The sequence below is a fragment of the Sycon ciliatum genome, chromosome 1 (genome assembly GCF_964019385.1).
Source record: "Sycon ciliatum chromosome 1, ocSycCili1.1, whole genome shotgun sequence".
Classification (NCBI taxonomy): Eukaryota; Metazoa; Porifera; class Calcarea; order Leucosolenida; family Sycettidae; genus Sycon; species Sycon ciliatum.
The window spans coordinates 83,066,146-83,093,836 of NC_088643.1; the positions used below are offsets into that span (position 1 = coordinate 83,066,146).

At 47.7% G+C, this 27,691-nt stretch overlaps 2 protein-coding genes across 2 annotated transcripts; one reads left to right on the forward strand and one right to left on the reverse strand.

Annotated features, from left to right (window-relative positions):
* The first annotated feature begins 9,035 nt into the window (after nucleotides 1-9,035).
* LOC135805894 (protein SSUH2 homolog) lies at nucleotides 9,036-16,228 on the forward strand. The gene is made up of 11 exons (XM_065320012.1): nucleotides 9,036-9,527; nucleotides 10,041-10,113; nucleotides 10,655-10,787; nucleotides 11,059-11,119; nucleotides 11,582-11,706; nucleotides 12,881-12,943; nucleotides 13,799-13,908; nucleotides 14,135-14,227; nucleotides 14,382-14,484; nucleotides 15,030-15,134; nucleotides 15,558-16,228. Exons 1-11 carry the CDS (start codon nucleotides 9,245-9,247, stop codon nucleotides 15,702-15,704), a joined length of 1,296 nt encoding a protein of 431 aa, XP_065176084.1. The 5' UTR covers nucleotides 9,036-9,244; the 3' UTR covers nucleotides 15,705-16,228.
* A 2,296-nt stretch (nucleotides 16,229-18,524) lies between these two features.
* Nucleotides 18,525-27,652, reverse strand: LOC135805895 (DAZ-associated protein 2-like). Its single transcript, XM_065320013.1, has 3 exons — nucleotides 26,844-27,652; nucleotides 25,068-25,142; nucleotides 18,525-19,329 (listed from the first exon to the last, which is right to left on the reverse strand). Exons 1-3 carry the CDS (start codon nucleotides 27,309-27,311, stop codon nucleotides 19,195-19,197), a joined length of 678 nt encoding a protein of 225 aa, XP_065176085.1. The 5' UTR covers nucleotides 27,312-27,652; the 3' UTR covers nucleotides 18,525-19,194.
* Between the last annotated feature and the right edge of the window lie 39 nt (nucleotides 27,653-27,691).

Here is a 27,691-nt window from a genome sequence, read left to right on the forward strand (position 1 = left end):
TGATTTGTCCCAACCAAGATTTCAGCACTTGGTTCGTCACGATTTTCGCTTGCCAGCTAACGTCTCCGCACTCCAGCTTTCCCCTGTCGGTGTCACGTCCCAGTACACAACGGATAGGACTACTAATAAACAGTTCACGGCACTAACAGCATTGAAGACAGTACTTCTTTCACTTCGTGAATACAAGAAGACAACTGAAAATGACACAATTCTGCAGTGATCGACCTTCTCTCTCACGGAGCTAAGCAGAATGTGCGTCATCACCTGTAGTCGCCATGGAAACGGGATCAGGAAATCGGCGATATGGCAAGTTTCCCTTGCCGTACGCAAGCGGGAGGTATACCATCGGAACCGATATCCAATTGTCTTTCATCTGAGCCCTACTTGAAAAATCGATGCACTTCCCCTTTAATTTTCATCGATCGATCGAGTAGGACTGTAGTGTAGTCATGACTCATGCCATGGTAGTGTAGACTGTAGAGTGTAGTTCAGCTTCCATTTTCTCCGATTGATTTTCATTGACATGTTGATCATGTTGACTATGCAGCTTGGCATTCCTAGATGAAACGGCGAAGCTATACAGGCAGTACCGTATTTTTCGGAGTATTGCGCACCTTTGTATAACGCGCACCTCCAATCTCCATTGAAGTACAGTCATGCATTTCATATTCGGAGCATAGTGCGCACCTGCGATTTAGGGCCTAAAATAGCACATCTAAAGTGCGCACTATACTCCGGAAAATACGGTAGTAGTACAGTCTAGCCATGGTCTTGAATTCAGCAGCTCAACTAACGTGTTACTTGACAAGTTATTATTATTATTATTATTTGGAAAGGATTGGGAGAACTTCATATTCAAAGGATCAGTCGGGGAAGTGAACTGCCTGAAAAGAGAAAAAAACGCCAGACCCACCAGGACACTCTCCTGGTGGGTCTGGCGTTTTTTTCTCTTTTCAGGCAGTTCACTTCCCCGACTGATCCTTTGATTATTATTATTATTATTATATATTTGAGGATTTCCCAAAGACGTAGTCTAAATTGAAGGGAGTTCCATTATAATGGGAGGCTGTAGGGTTGAGATAGCAGACAGTGGAGGGCTAATGATTCGTAATGAACAGCCTAGCTAGAGAAATACAATTATGCTGAATGTTCCAGAATGGTCCTTTACTCAATAATACCAAGAGTACATAACCACCTGGTTATGTACTCTTGATAATACCTATAGCCTTGGGGTATGCCTTGAAATACGAAATATACCGAAACAGAAACACAAAATAAGAATAAGCGCAACGCTCAAAGAAGGAGGACAGAGGCATGGCAGTGAGGAGTGGCATTGTGTTTGGTGTTAGAGAAGTGCGTGCAAATGTGACTGTGAAACAGGGACTGCGAGGCTGTGGCTCTCAGGTCTGCGGGCAAGGCATTCCAGACAGTAGCGGTGCGGAAGAGAAATGACCTCCCGGCGTGTTTCCCAACCCGTGGCAGAGTGAATGCGAGTTGGCGGCGGCGACTACGCGTGGGGCAGTATCCCGCTGCTTCAAAAAGTTCTGGTTGGGTGGTGACCAGATGGAAGAATTCCATAAGGCAGGCGATCTTCCTGCGCCAGGATAGACTTGGCCACCCCAGCTGTTTAAACAATGATGACTTGGGCTCGTCTGATGGGCAAGGGCATCTCTCAAGCCGCATGACTGTGCGGGCTACTCTGGCTTGCAGCCGTTCAAGGGTGAGCCGCTGTGCAGCAGAGAGGGAGGACTCCCATACTGGGGCGGCGTATTCTGCTGTGGGGCGGACATACGTAAGGTACAGCTTCCTGACGATGTCTCCTGTTAAACGGTCAGCCATATGGCACAGAAGAACGCAGCGCTGTCTAAACTTGCTTATTGTCTGTTCAATATGCTCCTGGAAGCTAAGTGTTTCACTCAACAACACTCCCAGGTGACGGTGACTGGTTGACGGCTGGATACCGTGGATGGTCTCTGCAGCTCCTTCCTCAGCGAATGAGATAACAACGGTTTTCGATGGGTTGAAGGTTCCGCCTACTCGGTCGGCCCAGGCAAATGTGTCCTGCAGGGCAGTCTCCATTGGGCTGGCACCTTTGGTTCGTGCTTGGCCGACGGCGGTATCATCCGCGAACAGGTAAACATCAGCGTGCTGGTTGCGTTTCGAGGCACTGGGTAGGCTGTTGATATGTACCAGGAAAAGCAATGGCCCGAGGTGGGAACCCTGGGGTACTCCAGACTTGACGGGACGTGGGGAGGACAGATGGTGTTGGACGCGGACGCTGAATGTACGCGTATCGAGGTAGTTCCTAAACCAACTCGTAGCCGGAGCATCGCAGATAGTCCCGAGTTGCTGGAGAAGCACGTCATGCGGCACTTTATCGAAGGCCTTCGCAAAATCGAGAAATGCAGCATCGTAAGGGATGCGTTTATCCATGGTCGAGGCGATCTTAGTAGTGAGCTGAATCAGCTGGTCAACTGTGGAGCGATCACGGACAAAGCCGAACTGTTCCGGGACAATGATGTGGTTGACCTCGAGATAGTGACCGAATTTGGTGGCGACAATCTTGTCTAGTGCTTTCGCAATAGCTGGGAGTAGGGTTATAGGGCGGTAGTTGGAGGGATCACACGGGTTACCTTTATTTTTAAATATGGGGATTACTGTTCCCAGCTTCCAGGCACTAGGAAACTCACCTAGGTGAGGCTAGCGTTAAACAGGTTGGTAACAGAGGACGTTATACATGGTGCGATCTCTCGGAGGACCCTGTTCGAGATGTTCCCGCCTGTTGCCTTATGCTGCGGGAGCCTTCGGAGCACCCGGTACACTGAGGATTCGGCCAAGACTGGCAGAGAGAATAATTCATTCGGACAGCCGTCGGCTGGTGCTGGTATTGGACCTGTACCGTGAGCAGGAGTGCACTGGCGCTCAAATACCATCGCGAGCATTTCTGCTTTCTCTGGCTCGCTCTGTGCCGTGTAGCCCTCACACGTTAGCCCTCACACGTTAGGTCAGGGACTTTATCTTTTTTACAGGAGATGTTGGCAAGTGTCTTGGCTTTCTTCCACCAAAGGTGGGCATCTTGCTCATCGTGAATATTCTCACTGAGGCGCTTGAAGTACAGTAGTTTCGCACATTATTGACGCGACGGAGGACTGAAGTAACTACATGTAGTTCTGAAGTGAAGAGCAACCGAACATGACGACATGAGTGTTGCACCACGTCATGTTGATTGTTGTCTCTGCCCTCAGCTCCGCCTCGACCCTCATGGTAGATCTACTCATGGATTTTTCAATTATTTTGCATCGTACATGTACCGCTGATCCAGTAGTCCACTATGCAAGGACTTGACTCGGCTAGGGGACTTGAACTTGAACAAGTTGAAGCAATGCTGAATACCACAATGTATGTAGCCGTTTTCCTTGAAGGCTTGCATGAGCCAAGGGGTCTGTCGGGCCGTACTCAGCGTATCTGTATTGGACGGGATCAGAGTGCCATTTCTGCACCATCCTGTGGCGTGCCACAAGGTTCTGTTCTAGGACCGATCCTTTTCAGTATCTACACCCGCGAAGTTCCAACCATAGCTAACCAGTCTTCATCAGTTCAATTTGCCGATGACATCGCGCTGATCAGCAGCAGCACATCCCTGGGGACACGGTATCTGCTACGCTATCGCCTATCGGCCTCGGTGTCTGCACTTGCTGACTGGTTGCAGACCCGTGGTCTCATTTTGAATGCAGCCAAGAGCCACGTGATCCCTGTATACCCCAACAGGCAGCCTCAGGACAGCAGCCCCAGCATACGATCAATGTAAACTGCCATGAAACGCCGATTCCTGTCGTTACTGCGGCCAGGTACTGGTATCTTGGAGTGCTCCTCGACTCGGATCTGTCATGGACGCCCCATGTTGATCGCTGCACCGCTCGACTGGCCCAGAGGATCGGAGCACTATGGAGGTTGCGTCGCTGCTTGACTCATCAGAGCCGAGTTCTCTACTTTAAAGCGATCATCATGTCTGACCTGATGTACGGATCCAATGCGTTTTCCCCGCTTCTTACTGCCAACCAATTGGATCGGCTACAAGTCATGCAGAATCGGGCGGCAAGGGCGGTTTTCGGACTCTCGCATCACACCTCCGCGCGTACCCTCCTGCTGCAATTGGACACCTACAGAGTATCCGAGATTTTCAGGCAGAAGTTCATCGTTCTGGTCTGGAGGTCTCGGAATGAGCACGCAAGTTCTGATCTGCAAGCCCTCCTAGTTCCTTCGTCAGCTGGCCCAACTAGGTTGCACTCCACCATGGGTCTGCGCCAACCGCCAGTTTTTACCAGGTTCGGCAAGGGTTGCCTCGCGTTCCGGGGCGCCCAGCTGTGGAACACCTTACCCAGCGATATACGTGCCATCTCCACGCTCCGCCAGTTCCGCGCCAGCATGATCCCGCACACCCTTAGTACCTAGAGTACCAACCGTCCTGTTTGATGATCAGCTGGCTTAGTTTTTCTCCACCTCTATCCTAATTACATCAGTCCCCAATTTCATTTATTACCGCTTTCTATCTGCATTTGCCACCTTTTCATTGGGCAGATCTGCCCGTTTGGTTTGCGAATTAAAATAAACACAACAACAACAACAAGGTGGGAGTGTCTGTCACGGCTCACGAAGCATGCAGCGGTGAGGCGATTCCATTCTTGGATCGCGGTGCAGGGGGCGGGGGGGGGGGGGGGGGGTGATCATTGATTGGAGGGTGTCCGGTCAGTTAGGCATTTGACCTCCACTGGCTCCAGCAGTCCTTTCGTCGAAAGCCAGCTCGCAAGGACCTTTAATCTATCAATTCGCGTCTGGTTGCATGGTTTCACCGTTTGATTTTTCGGTGCCGAACACATTCGGGGGTACATTTCGCTGAAGTAGTATATAGTTGAATTTTTACCGCTGATGCTGTCACCGAATGTCACTGAAAAACGTAAGCTCCGGATACGTAATCCTTTCTCTTGTTGTTGTTGTTGTTGTTGTTGTTGTTGTTGTTGTTGTTGTTGTTGTTGTTGTTGTTGTTGTTGTTGTTGTTGTTGTTGTTGTTGTTGTTGTTGTTGTTGTTGTTGTTGTTGTTGTTGTTGTTGCTGCTGCTGCTGCTGTTGTTGTTGTTGTTGTTGTTGTTGTTGTTGTTGTTGTTGTTGTTGTTGTTGTTGTTGTTGTTGTTGTTGTTGTTGTTGTTGTTGTTGTTGTTGTTTATTTTACTTCGCAGATTCCAATGGGCAGGTTGCCCAAAAACAAGAAAGCGAAGGCCTCAATCATGGACGCTATTCCCGATTATACTGGCTTCGCGAAGTAAATCCAAAGTGGTTTTAAGTTATTACGGATGGGTACCCGTACGTGGAATATAGGAGAGGAAGAGACGAGACCGCTTATCGGAGACGTGAGAAGATAGTTGAGCTGTCTTGCAAAGGCCAAGTGAAGGCATCGTTTGCCCACAGGAATGCTCGGATATGGTCAAGTTTCATTAGCGCGACTGCAGCTTTTAGCATCATGCAGTGCCTTCACAACATTGGCACGACGCAGGATAGCAGTCACGGTTGTCCATGGCCTTGGTAAGTCCTGTGCCTTTTTAGCTGCTCACTATTCCTCTTCATAGAGATGGACCTTAGCTTCTCTTTCTGCTGCTTGGAGCGACGATGTCGCTTGGAGGCGATACTATTATGATTGTGTCCTCTAACTACTACTAGTATGCTGTTTGGCATCACTACGTGACGCGCTTCACCAAACATAGTATGCCTTGTTTCTATCAGAACTACCTCCGGCATCATAATTATGTACTTTTTATGTCTTAGCCTCTCCCTCCATATCATGGACACGATCGAGCGACTCTGTTACAGTGGAAGTGAGATCGACAAAGGTGGCGAATATCACCGTTTCTCTCGAAGGGAAGAAAACAGGCAGCAAATAGAGTCATCCCCCATCTACAGTGTACAGTCGTCCCTCTCTAATCCGGCACTTTATAATCCAGCACCCTCGATAAACCAGCACAATTTTCAGTAGCCAAAATGTCCTCTTCATGCACATTGCAGCAGTAAATCAGATTTGTTAATCCAGCACCCTCCCTAATCCAGCAGATTTTCGTGGCACAAATGGTGCCGGAATAGAGGGACCACTGTACACTGACAAGGGAATCTATGCTCATGTTTAAACAAAAGTGGACCAAGATGTGAACCCTGGGGGAACTCCGGCACTGAGATAAGGGAGACAACATTGAAACTGTCTCGCCAACATGAACACGCAGGACACGACCAGATATAAAGTCCCGAACCCAGTCACTGGCAGACGAGCTGCACCAGCCAGAAAGGGCATGTAAAATGATTGCATGGCTAGCTCGATCGAGTGCCTTCGAGGAGGTCGAGAAACACCCCATCACACAGTGATTTGACATCAAGTGCATCGGCAACTGTTGTAGCGATACATAGGATCTGATCAACAGTTGATCGGTGGCGCCGAAAGCCAAACTGGCCCGGAGATAGTAAGCTATTGACCTCTACCGTTGAAACAAGTAGAACTGACGACTAATGGTTGATTCAAAGAGTTTACCACCGACTCCATGAAGGAGGGAAATGGGTGGGTAACTCAGCGGGTCAAAGGCATCTCCCCTACCCTTGTACAGTACAGGGGAATTCCCCCACCCTTGTACAGTACAGGGGAATTCCCCTACCCTTGTACAGTACAGGGCCGGAATGTCTAACCACTGATTTCCACTCAACGTCTCAAGACTGACAAGAGGCTGCCAGTGCGTACTGAAGCACGATGCAAGATGCAACGGTAAGACACTGTAAAGGTTGGTTCACATAAGCAAAATCGGCGCCGCAAGACATCGGCGGTAAGCCAGCTCCCGATCCGTTGCGCATACGGTTCGAGTACCAAATCTACTACAAAGTAGTACAGAATGTGCCCAAATGCTACGACAGGTTTGCCAATTGAAGCTTGAATTCTTTGTTTCTTCAGTAGTTCAAGGTCTTTTGGTGATGGCCACTCGGTGCTACCTTTTACTGGAGATCATGAAAATACTTCTACACATTTTATTGCAGTCTAGTAAGCGATTGTGTCGAAATTATGCTTGCAAACGTTGGTGAAGTCACAAGAACTTGCCAATGTATCCATCATATTTTTTATTTGTTTCAATTGTATTTGTCTCATAAGTTGCACAATGGTCAAGCAGATCATCCGAGAAGGACGGGCTGGTATGCTGACTTATTTGCCAGCTTGAAGCGACTACAAGAATGGCGAACGGACCTCCTCTCTAGCTTCAATTTAGGAAAATTTAGGACAAGTATTGGTTTGATATTTTGACGAAGTCTGGCTCCCGGCAGCCGGCGATCACCGGCGCGAACGGTTCACAAACCACTTTTGGTCAAAATTGTACGGGATCGGCGCCGGGGCAGATCGCAAGAGTTGGGCACTGTCCAACTTTGCCGGCGGTCCCTTGCGATATTTTACCGTATGATTTTGTTACGACTGCACTGGTTCACACAATCGCAATGTGCCGGGATAGGTTGCAAGAAGCCCACCGCCGGTGACTCCCGGTGCGTACCGGCGATATGTGAACCAACCCTAAGATGCAACGGTTGAGAAGTTCAGTCAGGGATTGGGCTTCAGCTGGTTCCCGGAGGGTACGGTTGGGCAGCACGCCAGCTGCGGAGCTTCGCACGGGGAGGCGAATTAAAGCATTGAAAATGGATGCAGTTGACAAAGGTTTCATCTGGAATACTAGTACAGTAGTAGGTCCTTCGTAGGTGGAAGACAGGGAGTGGGCAATGCAGTGAATGATGATGACTTAGACTGAGGTTCTGTACTGTAAGCCGAAAAAAGGTCGGCTAGAAGATTGGCTTTATCCAAATCGTAGTCCGCTGCATCGGTACCATGAATGGGCTTAGGCAAACCGGTAGAGGGCTTCCGTAAGCCACATGCTGCCTTTGCAGAATTTTCCGGCTTGTTTCTCCTTCCTCATGCAGAAACAACAAGAGTCTTTTAGATGACGCGGAAGTTACCACGCCTCAATGAAGCCGGCGTCGGCCGCAGACTGTGACAGTGTGAATGTCACCAGTTTTCGTTCTCAGAAAACAATGTGCTGCTGTACTAATGTATTATCATTCATGATTGCCATTGGCATACATACATGTACATGTACATGTACATGTATTGTGTAACTAATTTACATGTATAAGTGACTGTACTCAATAGCCGCCACGCCGATGCATCGATAAGAATAGATATCCACAATTCCACATCTGGCGCGTGGCCGTGTCGGCGGGGCATGCCTGTATGACTAGACTGTATGAGGTGATTTGGCTTTTTTTTGAAGAAGGGCTGAGGCTTCCTGCGGCTTCATCTGTGAAAAGAATTCGGGTGGACACACCCATTCCCATAGCGCTGCATATCACATCCGAACCAGTTCCGTTATTTTTACAACGTTTCTTTTTTTAACATTAATTTTCATTTTGGCATTTTTTAATTAATGTGTAAAATTTGCTTTTCTTCTGGCTGTTTCCGGCTCTGCTCCGGATGGGTGTATCGAAACATGGGTGGTGGCAAATGAGAGCCAGTTTATCGTAGATCAACATTGACCAGAAAATTTGGTGCATATAATTTAATTCTCTCCGAGTGCCACTTCGGAAAAAAATGGCATCACAAATCCCAGTTTGTGATGCCATTTTACAAATTTGTTAGAAAATGACACACCAAAAATATTTGAATCCTGAAAATACTATGAAAGTAGGACATGATTCAAGACACTTTCCAAAGACTTTGAGTGGGATCATTCCCATTTTTGGACACAACGGGCATGAAGGATAGCACTTCCGGCAACAATTCATTTGGACATACATGTAGCTGGTCTATTTGACGACTCCCTGCCCCTGCCGGCCCTGGTCCAGACCCGCAGACGACCAGAGTCCAGACCACATTTTTTTCCTTTTTGCACAGTACAGGTGACTTGACGTCATGATTATCATTTCAGACACGTGCAAGGAATTGGGGAGTGTATGTAACTGTTGCATTTTTGTTACTTTGTAGTTGTGGCTCCTTACAAAGAACTAACTTGAAGTCCCGAGGCCGCGCGGGGCAGTCAGAGAGTGGTCAGTTGTTTGTCGACTACCTTGCTGAATGCCGGCATAATCTAGCTCTGTAGAAGTGCTCTCCAGAATCGCGCGCTCTGTACCCACGAGGTTTTCCATTTGATAAATTGGCGTTGCTGTGAGTTTTGGAGATCAGAATGTCTCATGCAGAAAAGCAACCTCTCTTGGCTGGAGGCGGTGGCAGCCAACAGACGCCTTACCCTCCTGCGGCAGCCCCAGTAGCAGCAGCGCCGTACCCACCTGCTGGCGGCCAACCAGGTGCTGGTGGATATCAAACTGCTGGTGGTGCTCCTCCAGCCTCTGCACCCGCAGCCAGTGCCCAGGAAGCAGGTCCAGCCATGCAGGGCGGTACGGCTGCAGCACCTCTCCTCGAACACATGGAGAAGGTGGCTGGTTATGAGGGTGTCGGATTTAGTGAAGGTAGGGTTTAAGAGCCACAGCAAAATAAACAAAAACATAATCCACGTGAGGTTATTTTCTCCAAGCATGTATTTACACTGGCTACTGGGAGTGTGTGGGATCTCCAAGCATGTATTTACACTGGCTACTGGGAGCGTGTGGGATCTCCAAGCATGTATTTACACTGGCTACTGGGAGCGTGTGGGATCTCCTGATTTACGCTTCAGATTTTGTGGACTGTGCATACGCGCCCCATTTGCCCCCGTGTACGGTGTGGAAATGCCGGTTCTGTGTAGCATCAGAGAAATAGTGCAAACGTCCGTAGTACTTTCGTACACACACAGACACACAAACCTTCGCGTAGAACTTTGTAGTGCCCCGAACCCCTGTGTGCGCACCTGTAGCGCAGCATTGCGTTTTTGTTTGCTCCGTGCATACTCCTGTCTGTTACTGAGTACGGTATAATCATCATAATACATGTACAAGACTTGAAACATGTGTGCCTATGACTTGTACTATCCTATTGCACTGTAGATAACTTCATGGCACCTCCTAGTTATGACGAAGCCAATGCTCCGAAGCCAGTGTCGGCGCCATCAATCCATGAGTAAGTCAAGACTACACACATGTACACGTATACTCAATCTGCGGACAGCATGCTGCACATGTACACGTATATGTACTTCAGCAAATAGCAGAGCATACATGTGTCCGACTACAACACAATCCTTCCACATGGCACCACTACCTCCTGGCCTAGCAGAGTCCTTCCACCACAAGCGTATTTCTGTGTCCAAGGGGGCGGGGGGCACAGAGGCATTGATCGCGTGTCTGCTATAGACTCAACCGATAAGTCAACTGGCCAATCGGCATATCGGTTGAGTCTATGTAGTCGTCATTAACATGCCTGAAATGATGCCACTGCACCACACAACTTCTCAAGCTGTCACCACTTGATGCAGAATCAAAGTATATGTTTAGTCCATCGCAACATCGATGAGGGTGGAACTGGAAGAGATATGGTTGCATACTTCTTGTAGCCACACCTTTGAATGTGATGGGCTACATCTGCAAGACTCCTCCCCAGTGCTCCTGTGTTTGATTGTGTTGTTTCTCTGCCGCTGTGTGTGTGTGTGAATACATTTCAGTAACGTAGCACGCATCAGCGAGGACGAAGTGCGTGCAGCCCTGATGGTCCATGTGTCTCAGCACTGCTGCTATGGCAAAGGCGCCGCTCGGGATATGGCGATTAGCCAGATCAATCCCACCAATGCATTTCATGTAAGACCAGCACGGTGTCTCCCCCACCTCTCTCTCTCTCTCTCTCTCTCTCTCTCTCTCTCTCTCTCTCTCTCTCTCTCTCTCTCTCTCTCTCTCTCTCTCTCTCTCTCTCTCTCGTTCATGTTGCTTGCCTGGTGCAGTACTGTTAGAGTGTTAGTTGGGTTTTGCCTTGTGTAGTTGGTGACTCTGTACGACAGTGTATGCAGTAGCATTCAGCTGTATTTTGATCTCAATGCATGGTGTTTGTTGCCTGTTTCCCACAATACCGTAGTATCGTCTTGAGACGTTCACTGAGAGTCGCCGCACAGCTTGGCAGCACACACCATTCAAAGGTGAGTGAAATGTAAATAGAACTGAGATTGACTGGAGGTGATCTATAAGAGAATTACCATTTCTTGCACAATGACTCTGTCCATGAGTGCAATCTGACGCATGGTCTGTGTATTGGTGCGTACATGTGTGCGTGTGTGTGTGTGTGTGTGCGTGTGTGTGTGTGTGCGTGTGTGTGTGTGCGTGTGTGTGTGTGTGGGTGTGTGTGTGTGCGTGTGTGTGTGTTCATCGGCCTTGCAAGCTGTTGAATGGTGTAATCCCAGCCGAAGTTGCCATGTGTAACATAGCTTGTTCGCCATCATCGCTTCAGCGATGGGCAGATGGAAGTGTGTTCACATGTGTGCTTGTGTCGGCATGTGTGTATGTGTGTCTCTAGGCCAGCCGATTGATAGCTGCATGAATGTGTATGTGTGTCTCTAGGCCAGCCAATTGATAGCTGCATGAATGTGTATGTGTGTCTCTAGGCCAGCCAATCGATAGCTGCATGAATGGCATAGCTCCACAAGCCTGGCAGATTGACATTCCCCCTGGTCGCTTCTTCGAGGATCGCAGGATGGATATGGAAGTGCCACACACGGCCTATGTGAAGGTAACTTGTGCCTTGCCCAATGCTAGCGGGTTACAGTGGATTAAGAGTATGTCCTCCTATTACTGGGTACCTGCCATTGCAGTTGATAGTGCAGGGTATTTGTTTGCACCAGCATGCAGCCTGCTGCTGCTTGAATTGAATGGTCCGCATTACCAAAACGAGAGAGCTTGGAAGCTCAGGGCCCTACGCTATGCTTTTTTGCCTTGATGACCTAGACGAAAAAAGCATAGGGATGATATAAATTCTTTAAAAAAATCATTTTTTTAAGACATAACCTGGGATTCGAACCCGCACTATCGCGCGCCCTGCATGCATCCCCCGATACACTTCGCATACATACTAATTCTTCCAAGTTGTTTCACATTGTGATCTTGCATTTGAAAGCCCTATTTGAATATGCATTGTGGCCAGCCGTCTTTGATGGCACGGTACGGTAGGGGATAGGTACGGGACAGGTACGATCGAGGGTAATATGACACCGTCTAGCTGCCCGCAATATTCAAATAGGGCTTTCAAACGCATGATAATAACGTGAAGCAACTTGGAAGAATGGGTATGAATGCGAAGTGAATGGGGGAATGTATGTAGGGCGATAGTGCGGGTTCGAATCCCAGGATATGCCTGAAAAAAATAGGAGAATTGAAAAATTTATAACATCCTATGCTTTTTTGCCGTCAGATACGGATAGCGCCAGGCGTGACACAAACAAACACACAAACAAACAAATACCAAATTAAAGCTGTGTGGACCCTGGCTAGCGCCAGACGTTACTGAAGTAACGTCTTCTGCATAGCTACGGGAATAAAAAGTAAATAGGGGTTCACTGGCTAGAAAAGCCACTTTGATCAGCTTTGGGGTGGAGATATTATTATTATTATTATTAATATTATTATAAAGCACTGACACATTACAGGTCAGTGGATCCATTAGGTCCACCTACAGTTTCGCTCGTGCCAGATGCATTTTAAAAGTTGCGGTGTGTAGTGGAGACCAGGCTAAGAGAGTGACGGTCAATTTATGAGCCTTGCAAGCTGGTGTGTGTGTATGTGTATGTGGTGTGCGGTCTGCTTGCACCATTGTGAATATTTTAGATGCATGGATGTACAACACATGTACATGATTGCTTATCATGTTTTTTTATAATTTTTGAATCCTTGGTCTTGTGTCCATGCAGCCATGCCATAATTGCGGCGCACGTGGATACAACCGCTGTCATCACTGCCACTCTCGTGGCTATGTAAGTTGATCACAGCACTCCGCAACAATATCGTTGCAATGTTTATTGCTGCTGCTGATGATACTCGTATTGCCATGCCAACCTCAATAGAACTTGTCACAAAGCTTGATTTGACTCTGATATGAAAGCAACAGGATCCCGAACCATAGTACAACATGCAACCCAACGAGTTCCAGCGTTCCCTTTGGATGTGTGCACGTGTTCACTGACAGCACTCCCTGAAAATAAGCATCCTCGACCTTCCCTTTTCCACTCCAGGCGCCCTTCTAAGACCACCGAGTAGTATTTTTACTATTACTGCAGGTGTTATGCATGTTCTTCAGGAGGTTGTTATTGGGTGTACATTACATGCACTAAGGTCTGAATTGCAAACCGGCTTTCGCTCACAATGTGCCCGGGTACGAGAGGCCCGAGTGTGGCGGAGACATTCATGGCACAGTGTGGTAAACCGTGTATATGGACTCAGTCACTGCATACTTGATATTCAGCTTGACACTCACAAATGCTGCTACACATGGCATGGGCTGCTGTTGACCACCTGCACATTGTACAGGTGGTCAACACATTGTCCAGGTGGTTGGCAGACCATCCAACCTGAATGGCTGTAGCATCCTTTAAGTCGGCATTGTACAGTACTGCACCTGTAGACAAACTATGCTGATCTCTCTTGTATGGAATGACATCACAGGCACTGTTTTGCCCCTCAAGACACAGTATACAAAGATTGCATTTGCGTAACCTCTATAAGCATGACTCGCTATTGCTACTATCACATCAAAGCATTGCAGCATGGTGCGTTCTAACCGTTGGGCTGCTCTGCATATCCTGTGTGTTCTCTCTGGATCGTCTAATCAGGATGTGTGCCATCAATGCAGTGGACAAGGCAAGGTCTGGCAGCAGGGTCAGGCAGGGGAGAATGGTCGCTTTGATCGTTGTCACCACTGCCATGGAACTGGACGCAAGAGGTAGCCATTACTCTGCTTCGTCTGAATGCCTAAAGTGCTTTGTGTGTTGTACTGTACTTTATTTTCTATAGCTGTCTGAGTGGAGTGCATGTTCTGCTTGATTCTTTCTTCCTTTCTCTTTCACATTCCATTCGTCGTCACGGCAAAGTCTACTTGCATAGTAAACTTGCTCATTTTCCATTTCCCTCTCCTGTTGTTTTGTTCTGCTTTTCTTTCCTTGTTTTAGCTGCCATCACTGCAATGGCCAGGGTCAGATTGTGTGCCCGGTGTGCCGTACCTATGGCAGCCTGAAGTGGTTCATCAACCTAACCGTCACCTGGTATGTAATTCGCTTTGCTGGTAATATTGACATACCGCTCTGCTCTGCTCCACTCTGGGCTTTAGTGTCAGTGACTGTTACTCTTTGTGTGTTGTCTCTGTGGTTGATTACCCAGTTTTACATGATGTGCTCGTCTCTTGTTTGTGTTGTGCAGGAAGAACCACATTGATGACCATGTGGTGGAGGCCACAGAGCTGCCAGCTCATCTCATTGTCAATGCTGCTGGCAAACTGGCCATGGAGGAGGATCATCCTCGTGTAAGTCTTGTTTTGTGGGTTGTTGGAGGTTTTTGTTGTTGGTGGTGGTGGTGGTGGTGGTGGTGGTGGTGGTGGTGGTGGTGGTGGTGTTGTTGTTGGTGGTGGTGGTGTTGTTGGTGGTGGTGTTGGTGGTGTTGTTGGTGTTGTTCTTGTTCTTGTTGTTATTGTGATAGGTTTGGCTATCATGTGACTATACTAACCACTCTTCTCTAGCACCAGTGTATCCTACTGGTGCCTAGGCTGCTGGCCTTCTTGTAGCGGAAAAGAAAGCTTGGGTTTAGTTCAGACGTTCAGTAAAGCAGCATTGAGAGCGCTACCACAGCCTTGCATGTGAATCTGATGGTTGCACGTAACTCCTACTCTGTGATTGTGGCATATGCGTGCAAGCCTGTTTCTGTATTTCATTGGGCAGCACTGTAACTATCTGCATAGCTATGGTATGTGTGAAGTCTAGACTGAGTTATTAGTACAGTGATGCCACTGATGATGGTGCTATGCCAATGTGACTAGCCCTTGCCGTGTATTCACTCTCTTGTCGACTGCAGCTGGCTCCATTGACGGCTTTCCCAGACCCTCACATCAACAACGCCTCTGCACGCCTTGTGACACAGCATGCTGGTGCTTTCCCACTGGAAAGGATGCACCGCCAGGTAAGTCATAACCACTTGCTTGTTGTGCTTACGGAACATTCTCGCAGGGACGACTAACACAGAGTACGCATTGGGGATATGTCGGAATAATCAGATATGAAGTGTGCATGCAAGTCACAGTGTGTTGGAAGGCAGTGCAATACCCGGTGGCAATGTCGGCACACCGTCATGATGCTGCGTTGAGTTCTCGAATACATGCACTACAGACACGGTGGTATGTTGAAGTTCTACATTAAAGTCGATGATGAAACATATTGTGTGAGCTTACCCCTTGTCATTAATAATCACAAGTGATGTTTGCCATTATACCTGTGCAGCTTATGCCGGCTGATAGCAGCCATCCGAGTTCCTTGACTTTCGGGACAGTAACACAAATTTACTTTACTTGGTGTGTGCTCTCTCTCTCTCTCTCCCTGCTTTCAGCGTCACAGTGTGCGTATTGTTCCCGTCAGCGAGGCACACTTTGCCTTCAAGGACAAGCCAGGACGATTCTGGGTGTACGGTGACAATCGCCTGGTGCATGCACCCGAGTATCCTCAGCAGTGCTGCTGTGGCTGCACCATCTTGTGATCTCACAGCCAGATTGGAGATCTGTCGGCATAATCCTCCGCAAGTGCTCATCCATATGTGGCTGCAAGTACTGTGCGTCTTTTCCCTCTCCTCTATCATATATGCATTATTATCAAAGGAATATTACTCTAGAATCATGACAAATACTTCTAGTTTTAAAAGATTTATTCACGAAACGCTTTGCAATGAAATATGAATTCCCTGACAATTTCCAACAATGCCCAGCCTCCGAGTTGGAATAGGACTGAGGCCGAAATGATCACATTTTGAATTTCTATACTTGCAGCAATGCCCTTTCTATCCGATTTAGGTATCACTTTGATGGCAATTTTTTTTACTTCTAACAGTTTTTCATTTTTTTCTTTTAAAATTACGCGTAACCTGTTCTCTCTCCCTCTCTATCTCATCTTCTCTTTTCTCCTTTTAGACGTTTGCAGCTGAAACCCTCGATCAAAGCATTGATGTGCAGCATATGTTTTTCTTTGCTTGAAAGTAGTTGTGACACAAAACATCACCAACTGTAAGCGAAGCCCTATTCCCAGGTACGGTGTCGTGTCATGGCATGATGAGTACAGTACCCACTGGCGGACTGGTATTAGACACCCTTAGCAAAAAACGTTATGTTGTAACGGTATTATCGTAAGGGGGAAAATACCGTGATTTGGGTTCGACCTTTAGCAAGATGCACGCTATTTTTAGTACGCTGTTGCCACGAGAGTAGCTTTGATTTCGCGCGGTACAACCATTTTTGTCACCATATACGCGATACAAGGTGAAATGCGTACGGACTATGCAATATTTGGCCAAAACACGTACCGTTGGTCACAACGATAAATCAGCCCCCATAACGTTTATACGCTGCAGCTTCAACGCTATTTGGGTGATCAAGGTACGAGTACCGTAAGGGTGTCTATTATCAAGAGCAACGTTATATAACCCCCCAAGAGTGTGCAACTCCTGATACCCTTTCTATGGGGTACGCAGCTCACATCACGTGGTGCAGTGTCGCAGTTGTACGTTTCCAGCCCGCTTTTAGCGAGCAGCGGAGTAACTGTCATAAAAAAAGCACTCTGACAGAAACTCACTGCGGGTATGCAAATCCCCAGCATGGTCATGGCAGATATTCGGATTGCGCGGACACTATCCTTCGTTTGTACGTACTTGAGTAGTACGAATGTACCTGAGACACGCGTGATGTGAGTTTTCGCCGTCGGAGACCCCATATGCAGAGTTGCACACTCTTGGGGGTTATTATACTCTTGGTAAGAGTATATAACCCCCCCCCCCAAGAGTGTGCAACTCCTGATACCCTTTCTATGGGGTACGCCGACGGCGAAAACGCACATCACGTGGTGCAGTGTCGCAGTTGTACGTTTCCAGCGCGTTTTAGCGAGCAGCGGAGTACTAAAAAAAGCACTCTCTGACAGAAACTCACTGCACGTATGCAAATCCCCAGCATGATCACGGCAGATTTTCGGATTGCGCGCACGCTATCCTACGTTTGTACGTAGTACAAAGGTATCTGAGACACGTGATGTGAGTTTTCGCCGTCGGACTGGTCGGAGACCCCATATGCAGAGTTGCACACTCTTGGGGGGGGGGGGGGGGGGTATACTCTTGGTATTATTATGATCCTGGTGAGTTTACGAATACACTCAAACGCCTCTTATCCGGACGCCTCAGATACGGGCACGTCTCTCTACCGGGCACCTTCAGCTTGAGGTCCTATAGCACAAATGCTTCGAATTTGGGGGTTTTGAACTTTTTTTCCGTATGTGGAAGTGCTTATTTTTCATTGCCAACCTATGTAATTCACCCACTTTTATCAATCGGTTCCTTTTGTATCCTGAACATGTGCAATACGTTCAAAATAAACTTCTTCACAAATGATACGATACATAGTAGCTGAGTTATCCTGAGATACGGGCAAATCTGAGATACGGGCAGTGCCCGGTCCCAAGGTGCCCGGATAAGAGACGTCCGAGTGTACTGTCATTACAAACCCAGAAGTCGTTATTTGTCGACTTCTGACAGAATCGCTTCCATCAATCCATGTACGTACATGCACTGTACTTCGAAGTACATATTTCAGTAGCTCATGCGCGTGGAATTTGGGAGGTGACACTCTGTCCTTGGTGCATGCTCCACCCACAAAAATACGATCATGTAGAAGAGAAATTTAATGGTAAAACACAACACTACTGGTGAATGCTGTTGGCGGCAAATACTCTCCTGTCCACACAACCGGCTCTCTAAAAACTGCAAAGTTCTGGCAAAGAGTGCTTCTTCTCTCACCACCATTTTACTAACAGATGTACCAGCCATGCAGCTACATGTGTATAGCTCAGTGTTATCACCTACCATGCATGGACTAGGCTCCATGTGCAAACAGATCATGGTGCGTGACGCGGAGGGCTCTTTATCCGTGAAAATGACCTGGTTGTCCGACCCAAAACTAGGTTTTGGGGGTTTCAAGTTCTGAATGTAGAATGATTCGCAGTAAAGAGGTCAGTTTGGGAGTTGGAGAACTGAAGACTTCTACATGTGTATTAGTTCACAACTTGCAAATACTTCTAGACCTATCGTGCAAATTCAGCGGCAATGCACCTACCCTGGAAACAGCAAACACTTCCCACGGTGCAAGGGTTTCTACAACGGTGCATATAGAACGCGAGCTAGAAGCAGTCACCGCCATCATGCTGGCAGAGACCACCCAATTGTGCCAGCGATCAGCGAGTGAAGCCGGAACTTCATATCAACACACTGTCAATCATTCACACAATTGAGTCGGTCCCTGCCGAAGAATTGTGAACCTCGGAGTGGATGTACACTGCGTCACGCTCTATGTTCAATCATCAATAACCGTTGAAAGAAAGAAGATTAAGTCACGAAAAGTGGGGAGGCTTCCTGCAGTTTCATAAACAGTTCAGAGTAGAGCCTACACACTCTCTTCCATTGACAAGAAAGAAGATAGTATGTTTAATAGCATAAAGATAGGTGTACCTCGAAAGTTTGTATTTTGTAACAGCTTATACAGAAAACATTGGAAGTTGACGTACTGTGTACCGTATCACTCCGTGGCAACTGCAAATTTAAAAAAAAAGAGACTAATACGCGGTGCTCTGCTGAGTCTGAATATTCAGTTGATGAGTACAGTCATACGGTTAGATACCCCATGCAGACCAGTTCAACGCCATTTTATCAGTGACCCCTGAATGCAACGAGGTTGTCAGCACCGGGCGGAATAACCAAGGTCAGAATCGGGGGAGTACTAACACACCTTCGTTTCATCACTCTCTGGTCATTCTTGAAATGGAAAGTGAGGGAAAAGAACATTGCTACACACACCAGGTGCGCTAAAGCGGGAAAGGTTTCATAATAGTATAATCTCGTGGTTCACGATCGCGGTGATGTCCCAAGCACTGGCCAGTACTGAAGCCAGCACCGCACAATGATGACTACAGCATTGTCGGAGAACCAGCATCCATGTTCACAGTCCACCCCACGACACGCCAGCATCTCCGCCGCCACCGAAGATCGTTCCTTGCCTCTGTTGCACCTGGACATTTTGGCCAGAAGCAGCTGCCACTTGTGCTACATTCGGTGCATACCCCGGCGGTGGAGGCTACAGAGCAAACAAAACATCGACAATGACTCAGGAAAATGTGACATGAAGCACGGGGTGCAGCATGCAATCACTTGCACACATGCATGCAGGCATGCATGTGTGCACGTGATTGCAGTGAATAATTAATCGATTCTAGTACAGAAACACTTCAGTGCTACAGTATTTATATTAGGGAACAAACGATTACTCTTTAGCTAACGAACGAGTATTTGTGGTAACGATCGAGCTATCGACTACTCTACAACTGTACCTATAAGTGAGAACAAGAGTACTTCGAAGCACATTTTAAATGTACAGGGGACGTTTCAAACTCAAAATAAGTGCAGGACAAAAAGATCAAAGAGCTACTGTTATGTTGCATAGGAGTCACTACAGGTACTCAGTAACTGTACTGCCGGAATTGGCACTTGCGCTTTTTCTAGGCACGTAATTATCGTGCGTATACCAGGTATACATATATGCACCACTAACGATCTCTTATCGAACACAATCAGTAACGATCACTCTAGCTCACGAATGAGTACTCGGTACGATCCTTTGTTCCCTAATTTACATGTACATCTGCTGATTATTACCGGTATGTCACATTGTGTGCCGTGTAGTGTAACCGATACTGCATGCAGTCATGATTACAGCATGCAGGTGATCATCCTAAAGCATGCAACTCGCATGAAGTCAGTGCAATACCGTATTTCCCCGTAAGTTAGTACGTACTAACTTTCGAACTTAGCAGCCACATGAGTACTAACTTTCGGGGGTGGTACTATCTTTCGGGGAGTACTTTTTTATCGGGGGTAAATGACACGCAGTGGGAAGCCTGCGCAACTCTAGTGTCCGTGCATATGATGTATGTACTGTACGGTGTCTGTACATGTATGGTGAATTTATAATCTAGAGTGCGGATGCAAGTTTTTGCGCTCCGCGGTCGAGTTTGTTTCACCGGTGTAGCTGCCTTCGGCAGGACCGCACCTACACTGATTTGTTCTAGTGTTGATGTATGACTCAATAATATGGCGACTAACGAAGATATGGACTTAGCTCTGCTGACATACGAGGAGCTGCTCACAGTTTCCCGAGCTACAGGACTGACCAACCCGGAGACAATGGGCCGACAAGACTTGGTTGTTGCCCTTCGCAAGGAAGGACTAGGAATACGGAAGTCACCAGACCAAATGGTAAGCGACCTGCTCTCCACTTTTCAGCTGCTTAACGAGACTATAAAAGGTATGGCTTCAGAAATAGAATGTCTTCGAACGAGCAAGACAGACGCCATTGTCTCCTTGCAAGTAGAAGTTGCTCAACTGAAGGGAGTAGTAGAGAGAATGCAGTCCACAAATCCCGTACCCGTAGCGTCCCCAGCTTGCACTGACCAAGAGAAATTGTACAGTAGCACTGCAAGGAAAGCTGCCTCACCAACAGGCACACACACCAGCACGGACGGTAGTACACGTACTACTACAAGAAGTAGTACCCCAACGGCCAGACCTGACCTGCCCGCCAAACCTCAAACGCAAGATACAAGCACAAGCGACAATGGGTGGCAAAACCCACACCGCCGCCGCCCTGCACAAGCCGACACCAACACTACCGGTAGTCCACTGAAACGCACTATCACAAGCCAGTTCACAAAAGAGCCAGCCCGTACCAAACGCACTGACCTTCAGGGCGTGGAGCGGGTGAAGCGCACGGCTTTCTACCTTGGCAATGTAGACCTTGGATGCGATGCTGCCTCAATTGAACTGTGGTGTAAAAAGAAAGATGTCGAAGTTTTTCGCTGCTCAATCTCAGAATCACGGTACTTTGGTACAGCTTATGCCCACCTGGTTGTGGGAGAGACCTGTGTAGACAAGATCCAAGGGCCTGGTTTCTGGCCTGACAAAATTAGTATCCGGAAATGGAGGTTCCACACTGACCAGGCTGAATCTGAACAATGAGTAAACCAACACCTCAACTTGACCCTAACGCAACACCCTTCTATCCTTCAACGCCCCTAGCCTCCTTTCCCGTAGCCTGTATCAATGCACGTTCCCTTAGAAACAAATCTGCTGAGCTATCCGACTTTCTCACGACCAGCTGTCCCCTTGTTGTTAGCATAACTGAAACCTGGTTGTGTCCACAAATTTCTCTCTCCTTCCCAGGCTATGGATGTTTTCGAAGGGATCGACCCACCTCCGAGAATAAAATAAACACCAACGACTTCCTGGCCTATGGCGGTGTTGCTATCTTAGTAAAATCAAGTGCATTTGGTTTTATTACCCACCGTACAGACCTACATCTTCCGCAATTCGAAGCTACCTGGGTAGAGATATCGCCATCCACTGGAACCTCTGCTTGCCCCACGCGCCAGCAGCCCATCCAAATTGCGGCTGTCTACCGCCCACCGTCCACCGACCCGTCGGTGACAGATAACTTTTACGCCTCATTTCAAAGCTGCTTGACTAAAATACGGACCCCTGGCTCGCCAGTCCTCATCATGGGAGATTTCAATGCTCAATGTTCCACCTGGTATGGAACAACAACAGACACTGCAGGCCACCACCTTTCATGTCTTCTTGACATGTTTTCCTTGCAGCAACACGTCACATTCTCGACCCACCGCTCCCACAAAGGCAATGAGGCTGCACTGGACCTGATGATCACTGACACTGCAGCCAGCATCTGCGATCCGCGCCCCTCAGCCCCTCTCGGTCAGTCGGACCACTCAATTGTTCTCGGCCGTTTGTGCATCCCGACATGTACCGCATCACCACCTGCACCCAACACTACACTGCCCTCCCATTCCTTCCAGATACCTGACTTCAGTCAGTTTGACATCTCCTCCATTCTTCCCACTCACCTAGTTGCTCTAAATGAATCCATTGCTAATTTGAACTGGCATGCTGCTCTCCAGTTGAAGCTTGGAGATCCAAACCGTACTGCTCCAGCATTTTATGACATCCTTCATGGTCTATGTTCCGCTTTCCTACCCACCCGGTCGCGCTCTTCAGCCCCTAGACGACGTACACCAAGTCCCCCGTGGCTGACACGTGCTGTTAAAGCTCAGCTGAAGAGGAAGCGAGACTCGTACAGCTTGTATCGCAAGTATCCTACCCCTAGCAATCACGAGCATTACAAGTGCGAACGTAACAGAGCACGAATCCTATCTAGAGAGGCTCACCGCCAGTTTGTGTCCTCCATTAGCACTAACCCCTCATCCATTATTGCATCCACCCCTAGTTTGTTCAAGTTTGTTAAGCAGCTTCGTTCGCCGACCCCTGTTGGAAACCCTATCATCACTGAACTCCATGAAAATAACACTGTACACAACGACCCTACCCAGATTGCCAATGCTCTGAATCGCCAATTCATCAGCTTTGGAACACCGGATGATCCTGCATGGTCTCTCCCTGGTATTCCACACCACGGGCTCCCAGCACTACCCTCTTTTAGCACTACTCCCACCGCCATTGCCCAACACATCCGTCGCCTAAAGCCCAAGAAGGCGGCAGGTGCAGATGGCATATCCCATGAACTCCTAAAAGCCCTGTCTCCTAGTATAGCTATCCCTCTCAGCCTAGTTTTCAACCAGTCCTTCGCCACCGGAATCTTCCCTGATATCTGGAAGGCAGCTGTGGTTGTGCCTATTTACAAGAATAAAGGCAGTAAACTGTCTGCATCCAATTACCGGCCGATCTCACTCCTTTCCACCATTTCAAAGCTCTGTGAACGTGTGGCATTTGGCCACTTATACCACCATGTGAACCCGGTCCTTGACCCGTCAGTCTGGATTTCGGCGAGGCGATTCGACCGCCTGGCAGTTGCTGAGGCTTGTGCAGAAGCTTTATGAATGCAAGGATCAGAAGCAATTTAGCCTCCTATGTTTTTTCGACCTGAGCAAAGCATTTGACACTGTCTGGACAAGGGGTCTCCTCCATAAGTTAGCAGCGTTTGGCGTAGCCGGGACGTGTCTGCAGTGGCTCACCAGCTATCTCACTGAACGGCGACAGAGTGTCCGAATTGGACATGCCCTGTCCGCCCCACTAACAGTCCACTCTGGAGTGCCCCAGGGCTCTATCTTGGGGCCTCTATTGTTCATCGTATACGTTAATGATTTGGCAGGTTTGGATCATACCTCACTCTACGCGGACGATACAGCGCTCCATATAACCGAGCCAGGCTTATTGCAAGCCTGCGACTCGCTACAGTATCACATTAATCAAGTTGTGCGCTGGATGTCGAAGTGGAAACTCCGCCCCAATGTGTCGAAAACGGCAATCCTTTGTATCCCCCCACGACCCTCCAGTGACCTCACCCTCTTTACGACTCGGCTTTTTTACTTTCCCTGATGATCCCATTGCTATCAACATTGTTAAAAATCACAAACACCTTGGTATATTTCTTGATGAACACTTGTCCTGGGATTCGCACGTAACCTATATTGAAAAGCGAGTTTGCTCCGCGATAGGCTGCATTTCTCCTCACATCTCCCATCTACACCATGGTTGTCGAATACAAATTTATCACTCTTATGTTCTTCCTTTGTTTGATTACTGCTCTCTCGTTTGGTCCTCCGGTCTATCCTCCGCTCTTATGCATCGGTTAGAAGTCACCCACCATAAATTACTTCGATTAATATTTCGCATGCCCCCTCTGACCTCCTCTCAGACGCTATACATTTTGGCTTCCTCTTCCCCTCTCTCAGAACGCTTTCCCCACTCGGCATGCAAATTCATTCACCGTATTAAGCTTCAACTTGCTCCTCCTCATGCACTTGCGCATTTAAGCTGGTTCAATAATAGCTCGCGTACTAGATGTTCTCTCCATTTCCCACTTGCCAGGTCATCGATCCTTTTAAAATCCCCTCTGTTCAAGTCCTATTCTCATTGGTCTCGGCTTCCGCAGAAGGTAAAGTCTCGTGACACCTTCGCTGCATTTTGTTCCATTCTGCCCGCGCCTAAGTTGAATTGAATTGAATTCGTTGTTTTCCATTGCTAGCCTAATCTTCATACTGCTCTCTCCAGGTTCCTATAGTACTCCTTTTGTTTTGTTTTCTCTTTTTCTTCTCCTTCTTTTTCTCAGTTGTCCCCACCATGGCTGGTTAAAATCGCCCGCATCACATGCTTATTGGCACTATGTCATCGTGATTGTGAAATAATAATAATAATAATGTAGGACGGGTACGAACTTACTATCTTTCGGGGGGGGGGGGGAACTGTCTTTCGGGGTGATAACCTCGGCAGTGGAAAGTGTATTTTTTTATAGGGGGGGGGGGGGTACTAAGTCATTGGGGAGAACTTACTTACGGGGAAATACGGTAGTGGAGTAATGACCTGTGTTTGACTCTATCCATACCGATAATTATATCACTCATCTAAGGAGTACAGACTGTGTACTACAGCTGTAGCTGTCCTGATCAATAGGATATTGAATACAACGAATACACGGAGCAGTGGCAAATAATTTTTTGCCACTGCTCCGTGTATTCGTTTCACCCTAAAAGACGACTCATGACCGCGGGTGCTGAAGGTAACACGAGGGACGGTGCAAAGGAGCAAACTGACACAATACTTGAAATGATACTTTCTTTTCTCTAGGGTACCTGAACTCGAACTTTCCAAATACGGTCTCTTCGCTGCACACGTCACTTCAAAATGAATAAATAATAGAATTCACCAAATTTTCGCGCATAGCCCATCCTCAAGGTGAAAACATTCAACTTTCTTTTCTCATTTCAAAAAGACAAATAGCAAACTTACCGGGACACTAACGCTCCCACCACTTCCTGCAGCGCCAAACCTTGCGCCAGCTTCAAAATGTGCCGGTGCTGCTTGCTGGAGAGTTGTGAGATAAGGGAAACACACAACCAACAACAACAATACAGGGTGTGATTTTGAAGAGGAACGGAAAGGCCTCACTGGATTTCTGTTCAATTTTATTCATTCTCCAATACCAACATCGAATACGAATATCAGCCGCGACACTGTCACAAAAGAGAAGAGATGAAAAGAAGAAACAAACTGCACAGTGCTCGGTGCGTACTCCACTCGTGCGATCGGATTTCATTGCGCAGCACAAAAAAAACATGTTTGTGACCACTACAGCGGCGGTGATAGCAAATAATCTGCCAATCAGTGGGGACGGACAGGGCAGCAGCGGCAGCAGCATGTGAGTGCATTGCACGTAGTCAGCAATGACTTACCAACTTACTGCTCATTCTTACACTAGTGCCGCAACCAAAACAACCGTTCAACTTGCAGTAGGCCTCGACCAAAATGTGCTTGCGCGTATTTCCGCATATTTTGTGAGACAGTTCATATGGCATATTGAGCGGCAAAGGGAATATTGGAATGAAGCCAGCATATAATTCAAATATTTTTTATTTTTATTTTTTTTTTTTTATTCTGAAGAAAATGAGGACAAAACATTCATATCATGGACAAAATGCGTTCAGAAATGCCTTTTATGGATGAATTTGGAATGGCACTGACATGTACTATAGTAGGCAAGGGTCAAGCATATGCATAGCTGTGCGATGTTGCAAGGTGTACGAGAACGGATATCTGAGGCGTCACCAAACTGGCCACCTTCAAGTCAGTTTCTCCACTATAAATAAAAGAATACTACTATACTAACTGGAACACCCGCGCCTCGCGATCGCCAACCAGCCCATCGCTAAGGTTGTAATTTTACTGAAATGATCTACACTTTCCGCTTATGTCAAGCGTATTTTGGCATATCTTTTTGCATATCTTGCTAATCCTTTGGCATACCGTAAAATTCCGTTAATAAGCCCCGGGCGTATACTTTGCAGAGCGTCAAAAACCGGGCGTATATTTGGGCATGGGCTTATTTTAGGGCATGGGCGTTATTTCGGACGCAATCTGCAGAAGATCAATCTATCAGCAACCCACTAGTTTCAGTGAACAACCATTCACACTGAGCGCAGTACAGGTACATGTACATCAAACCACAGCTGGAAATTTGGTCGTAACCAAGAATGTAGCGATAAATTACAGATTTGATAGGTAAACCACTTGCTATGGTAAGTGACAGTGTTGAGTTCTGCCCTGTGCTGCGTGCAGTTGGATGGCACGCACTCGATCTACAACTGACAGTTCTACAGTTTGTACGCGAACGCACGCTCGCGCGCTGGTCATTGTGAGTCCACTTTACGCCTTGGGCTTATTTCGGGCATGGGCGCTAAAACGGACTTGAAGTGTACACCGTCTAAAACTGGGCTTATTATCGGACATGGGCGTTATTTAGGGTGGGCTTATTTACGGAATTTTACGGTATTATGGACGTTTACCCTGATATGTGACGAGCATAATATCCTCTTTTTTTTAGCATATTTGGTCCAGGCCTAACTTGCAGTAGGGTTTATTTCTATAGTATTGATGTGGGGTCAAAGGACAATGAATCCTTTTTATGTTATTTTTCGAATTACTCATCCAACCTTGGATGGAGGGTTTTTCAAAGCAGGGCTACACGATACTTGTAATCACAGTCAGTGTCACTACGCTCGTACTCACAATGACATGTATCTGTGCAGGCTGTGCTACGGGGGCAGCTCCAGCGGGTACAGGCTGAGCTACGGGCGGGGCTGCTGCTCCTGCCCCTTGCACGGGCGGGTAAGCCGGGCCGGGTGCTGCTGACTGACCTGCAGGGCCGGGGAGTCCTGGATATGCTGGAGGAGCGTCCGCAACAGCAGGACCTGACGGATTTCCAGGATAGGGCTGCGCGACTGGTGCAGCAACTGGCGCTTGCCCAGGATAGGGAGCACCGCCCGCTGCTGGGTATGGTGCAGCAGCAACCGGAGCAGCTTGCCCAGGATAGGGAGCACCGCCCGCTGCTGGGTATGGTGCAGCAGCAACCGGAGCAGCTTGGGCAGGATAGGGTGCTGCAGCCTGTTGTGTCGGATAAGCCGCTCTCGCCTGCGTCGGATACCCTCCACCCTGTGGGGCTTTCTCCGAGCTCTGCTTCTTCTTTCCGAACGGCATTCTGAATCGTTGCTAGTTACTTGGCGATCGCCGCTATGTGCCTTCTCGGGAAGTTCTCGCTAATCCTGTGTGACCGTGATTGAACAAGGTAATGCGACTAATGTGTATTGGCTATGTACTACAGTACTGCTCAAACAGCCAGTGACTTGTCGTAGATTTATGCCGTTGCACTGTCAAAAATCGTGGTCACAGACAGTATGAAATTAGTTGGTCTTCCACGGCGGCTTTTGTCGTATTGACCAAGAAGTCACGATTATCTCCGGCTTAGCTCTTATCAATCACTGATTGTTTTAGTCGTTTAGCGTCTACTTTTTTCCAGGCTCAGCTGTAGCTCCAATTTTTTTAGCTTTCCCTATCTATATATCTCGATCTCATCAGGC

What these genes read in the sequence shown, in the direction of transcription:
- LOC135805894 (XM_065320012.1), top strand. Translation starts at nt 9,245, where the DNA reads ATGTCTCATGCAGAAAAGCAACCTCTCTTGGCTGGAGGCGGTGGCAGC. An exon ending in ATCCCACCAATGCATTTCAT is followed by an intron (nt 10,788 to 11,058) that starts GTAAGACCAGCA and finishes ACAATACCGTAG; the next exon opens with TATCGTCTTGAGACGTTCAC. An exon ending in ACTGCCACTCTCGTGGCTAT is followed by an intron (nt 12,944 to 13,798) that starts GTAAGTTGATCA and finishes TCGTCTAATCAG; the next exon opens with GATGTGTGCCATCAATGCAG.
- LOC135805895 (XM_065320013.1), bottom strand. Translation starts at nt 27,311, where the DNA reads ATGCCGTTCGGAAAGAAGAAGCAGAGCTCGGAGAAAGCCCCACAGGGT. An exon ending in CTGCACAGATACATGTCATT is followed by an intron (nt 25,143 to 26,843) that starts GTGAGTACGAGC and finishes ACAACTCTCCAG; the next exon opens with CAAGCAGCACCGGCACATTT. An exon ending in GTGGGAGCGTTAGTGTCCCG is followed by an intron (nt 19,330 to 25,067) that starts GTAAGTTTGCTA and finishes TTTGCTCTGTAG; the next exon opens with CCTCCACCGCCGGGGTATGC.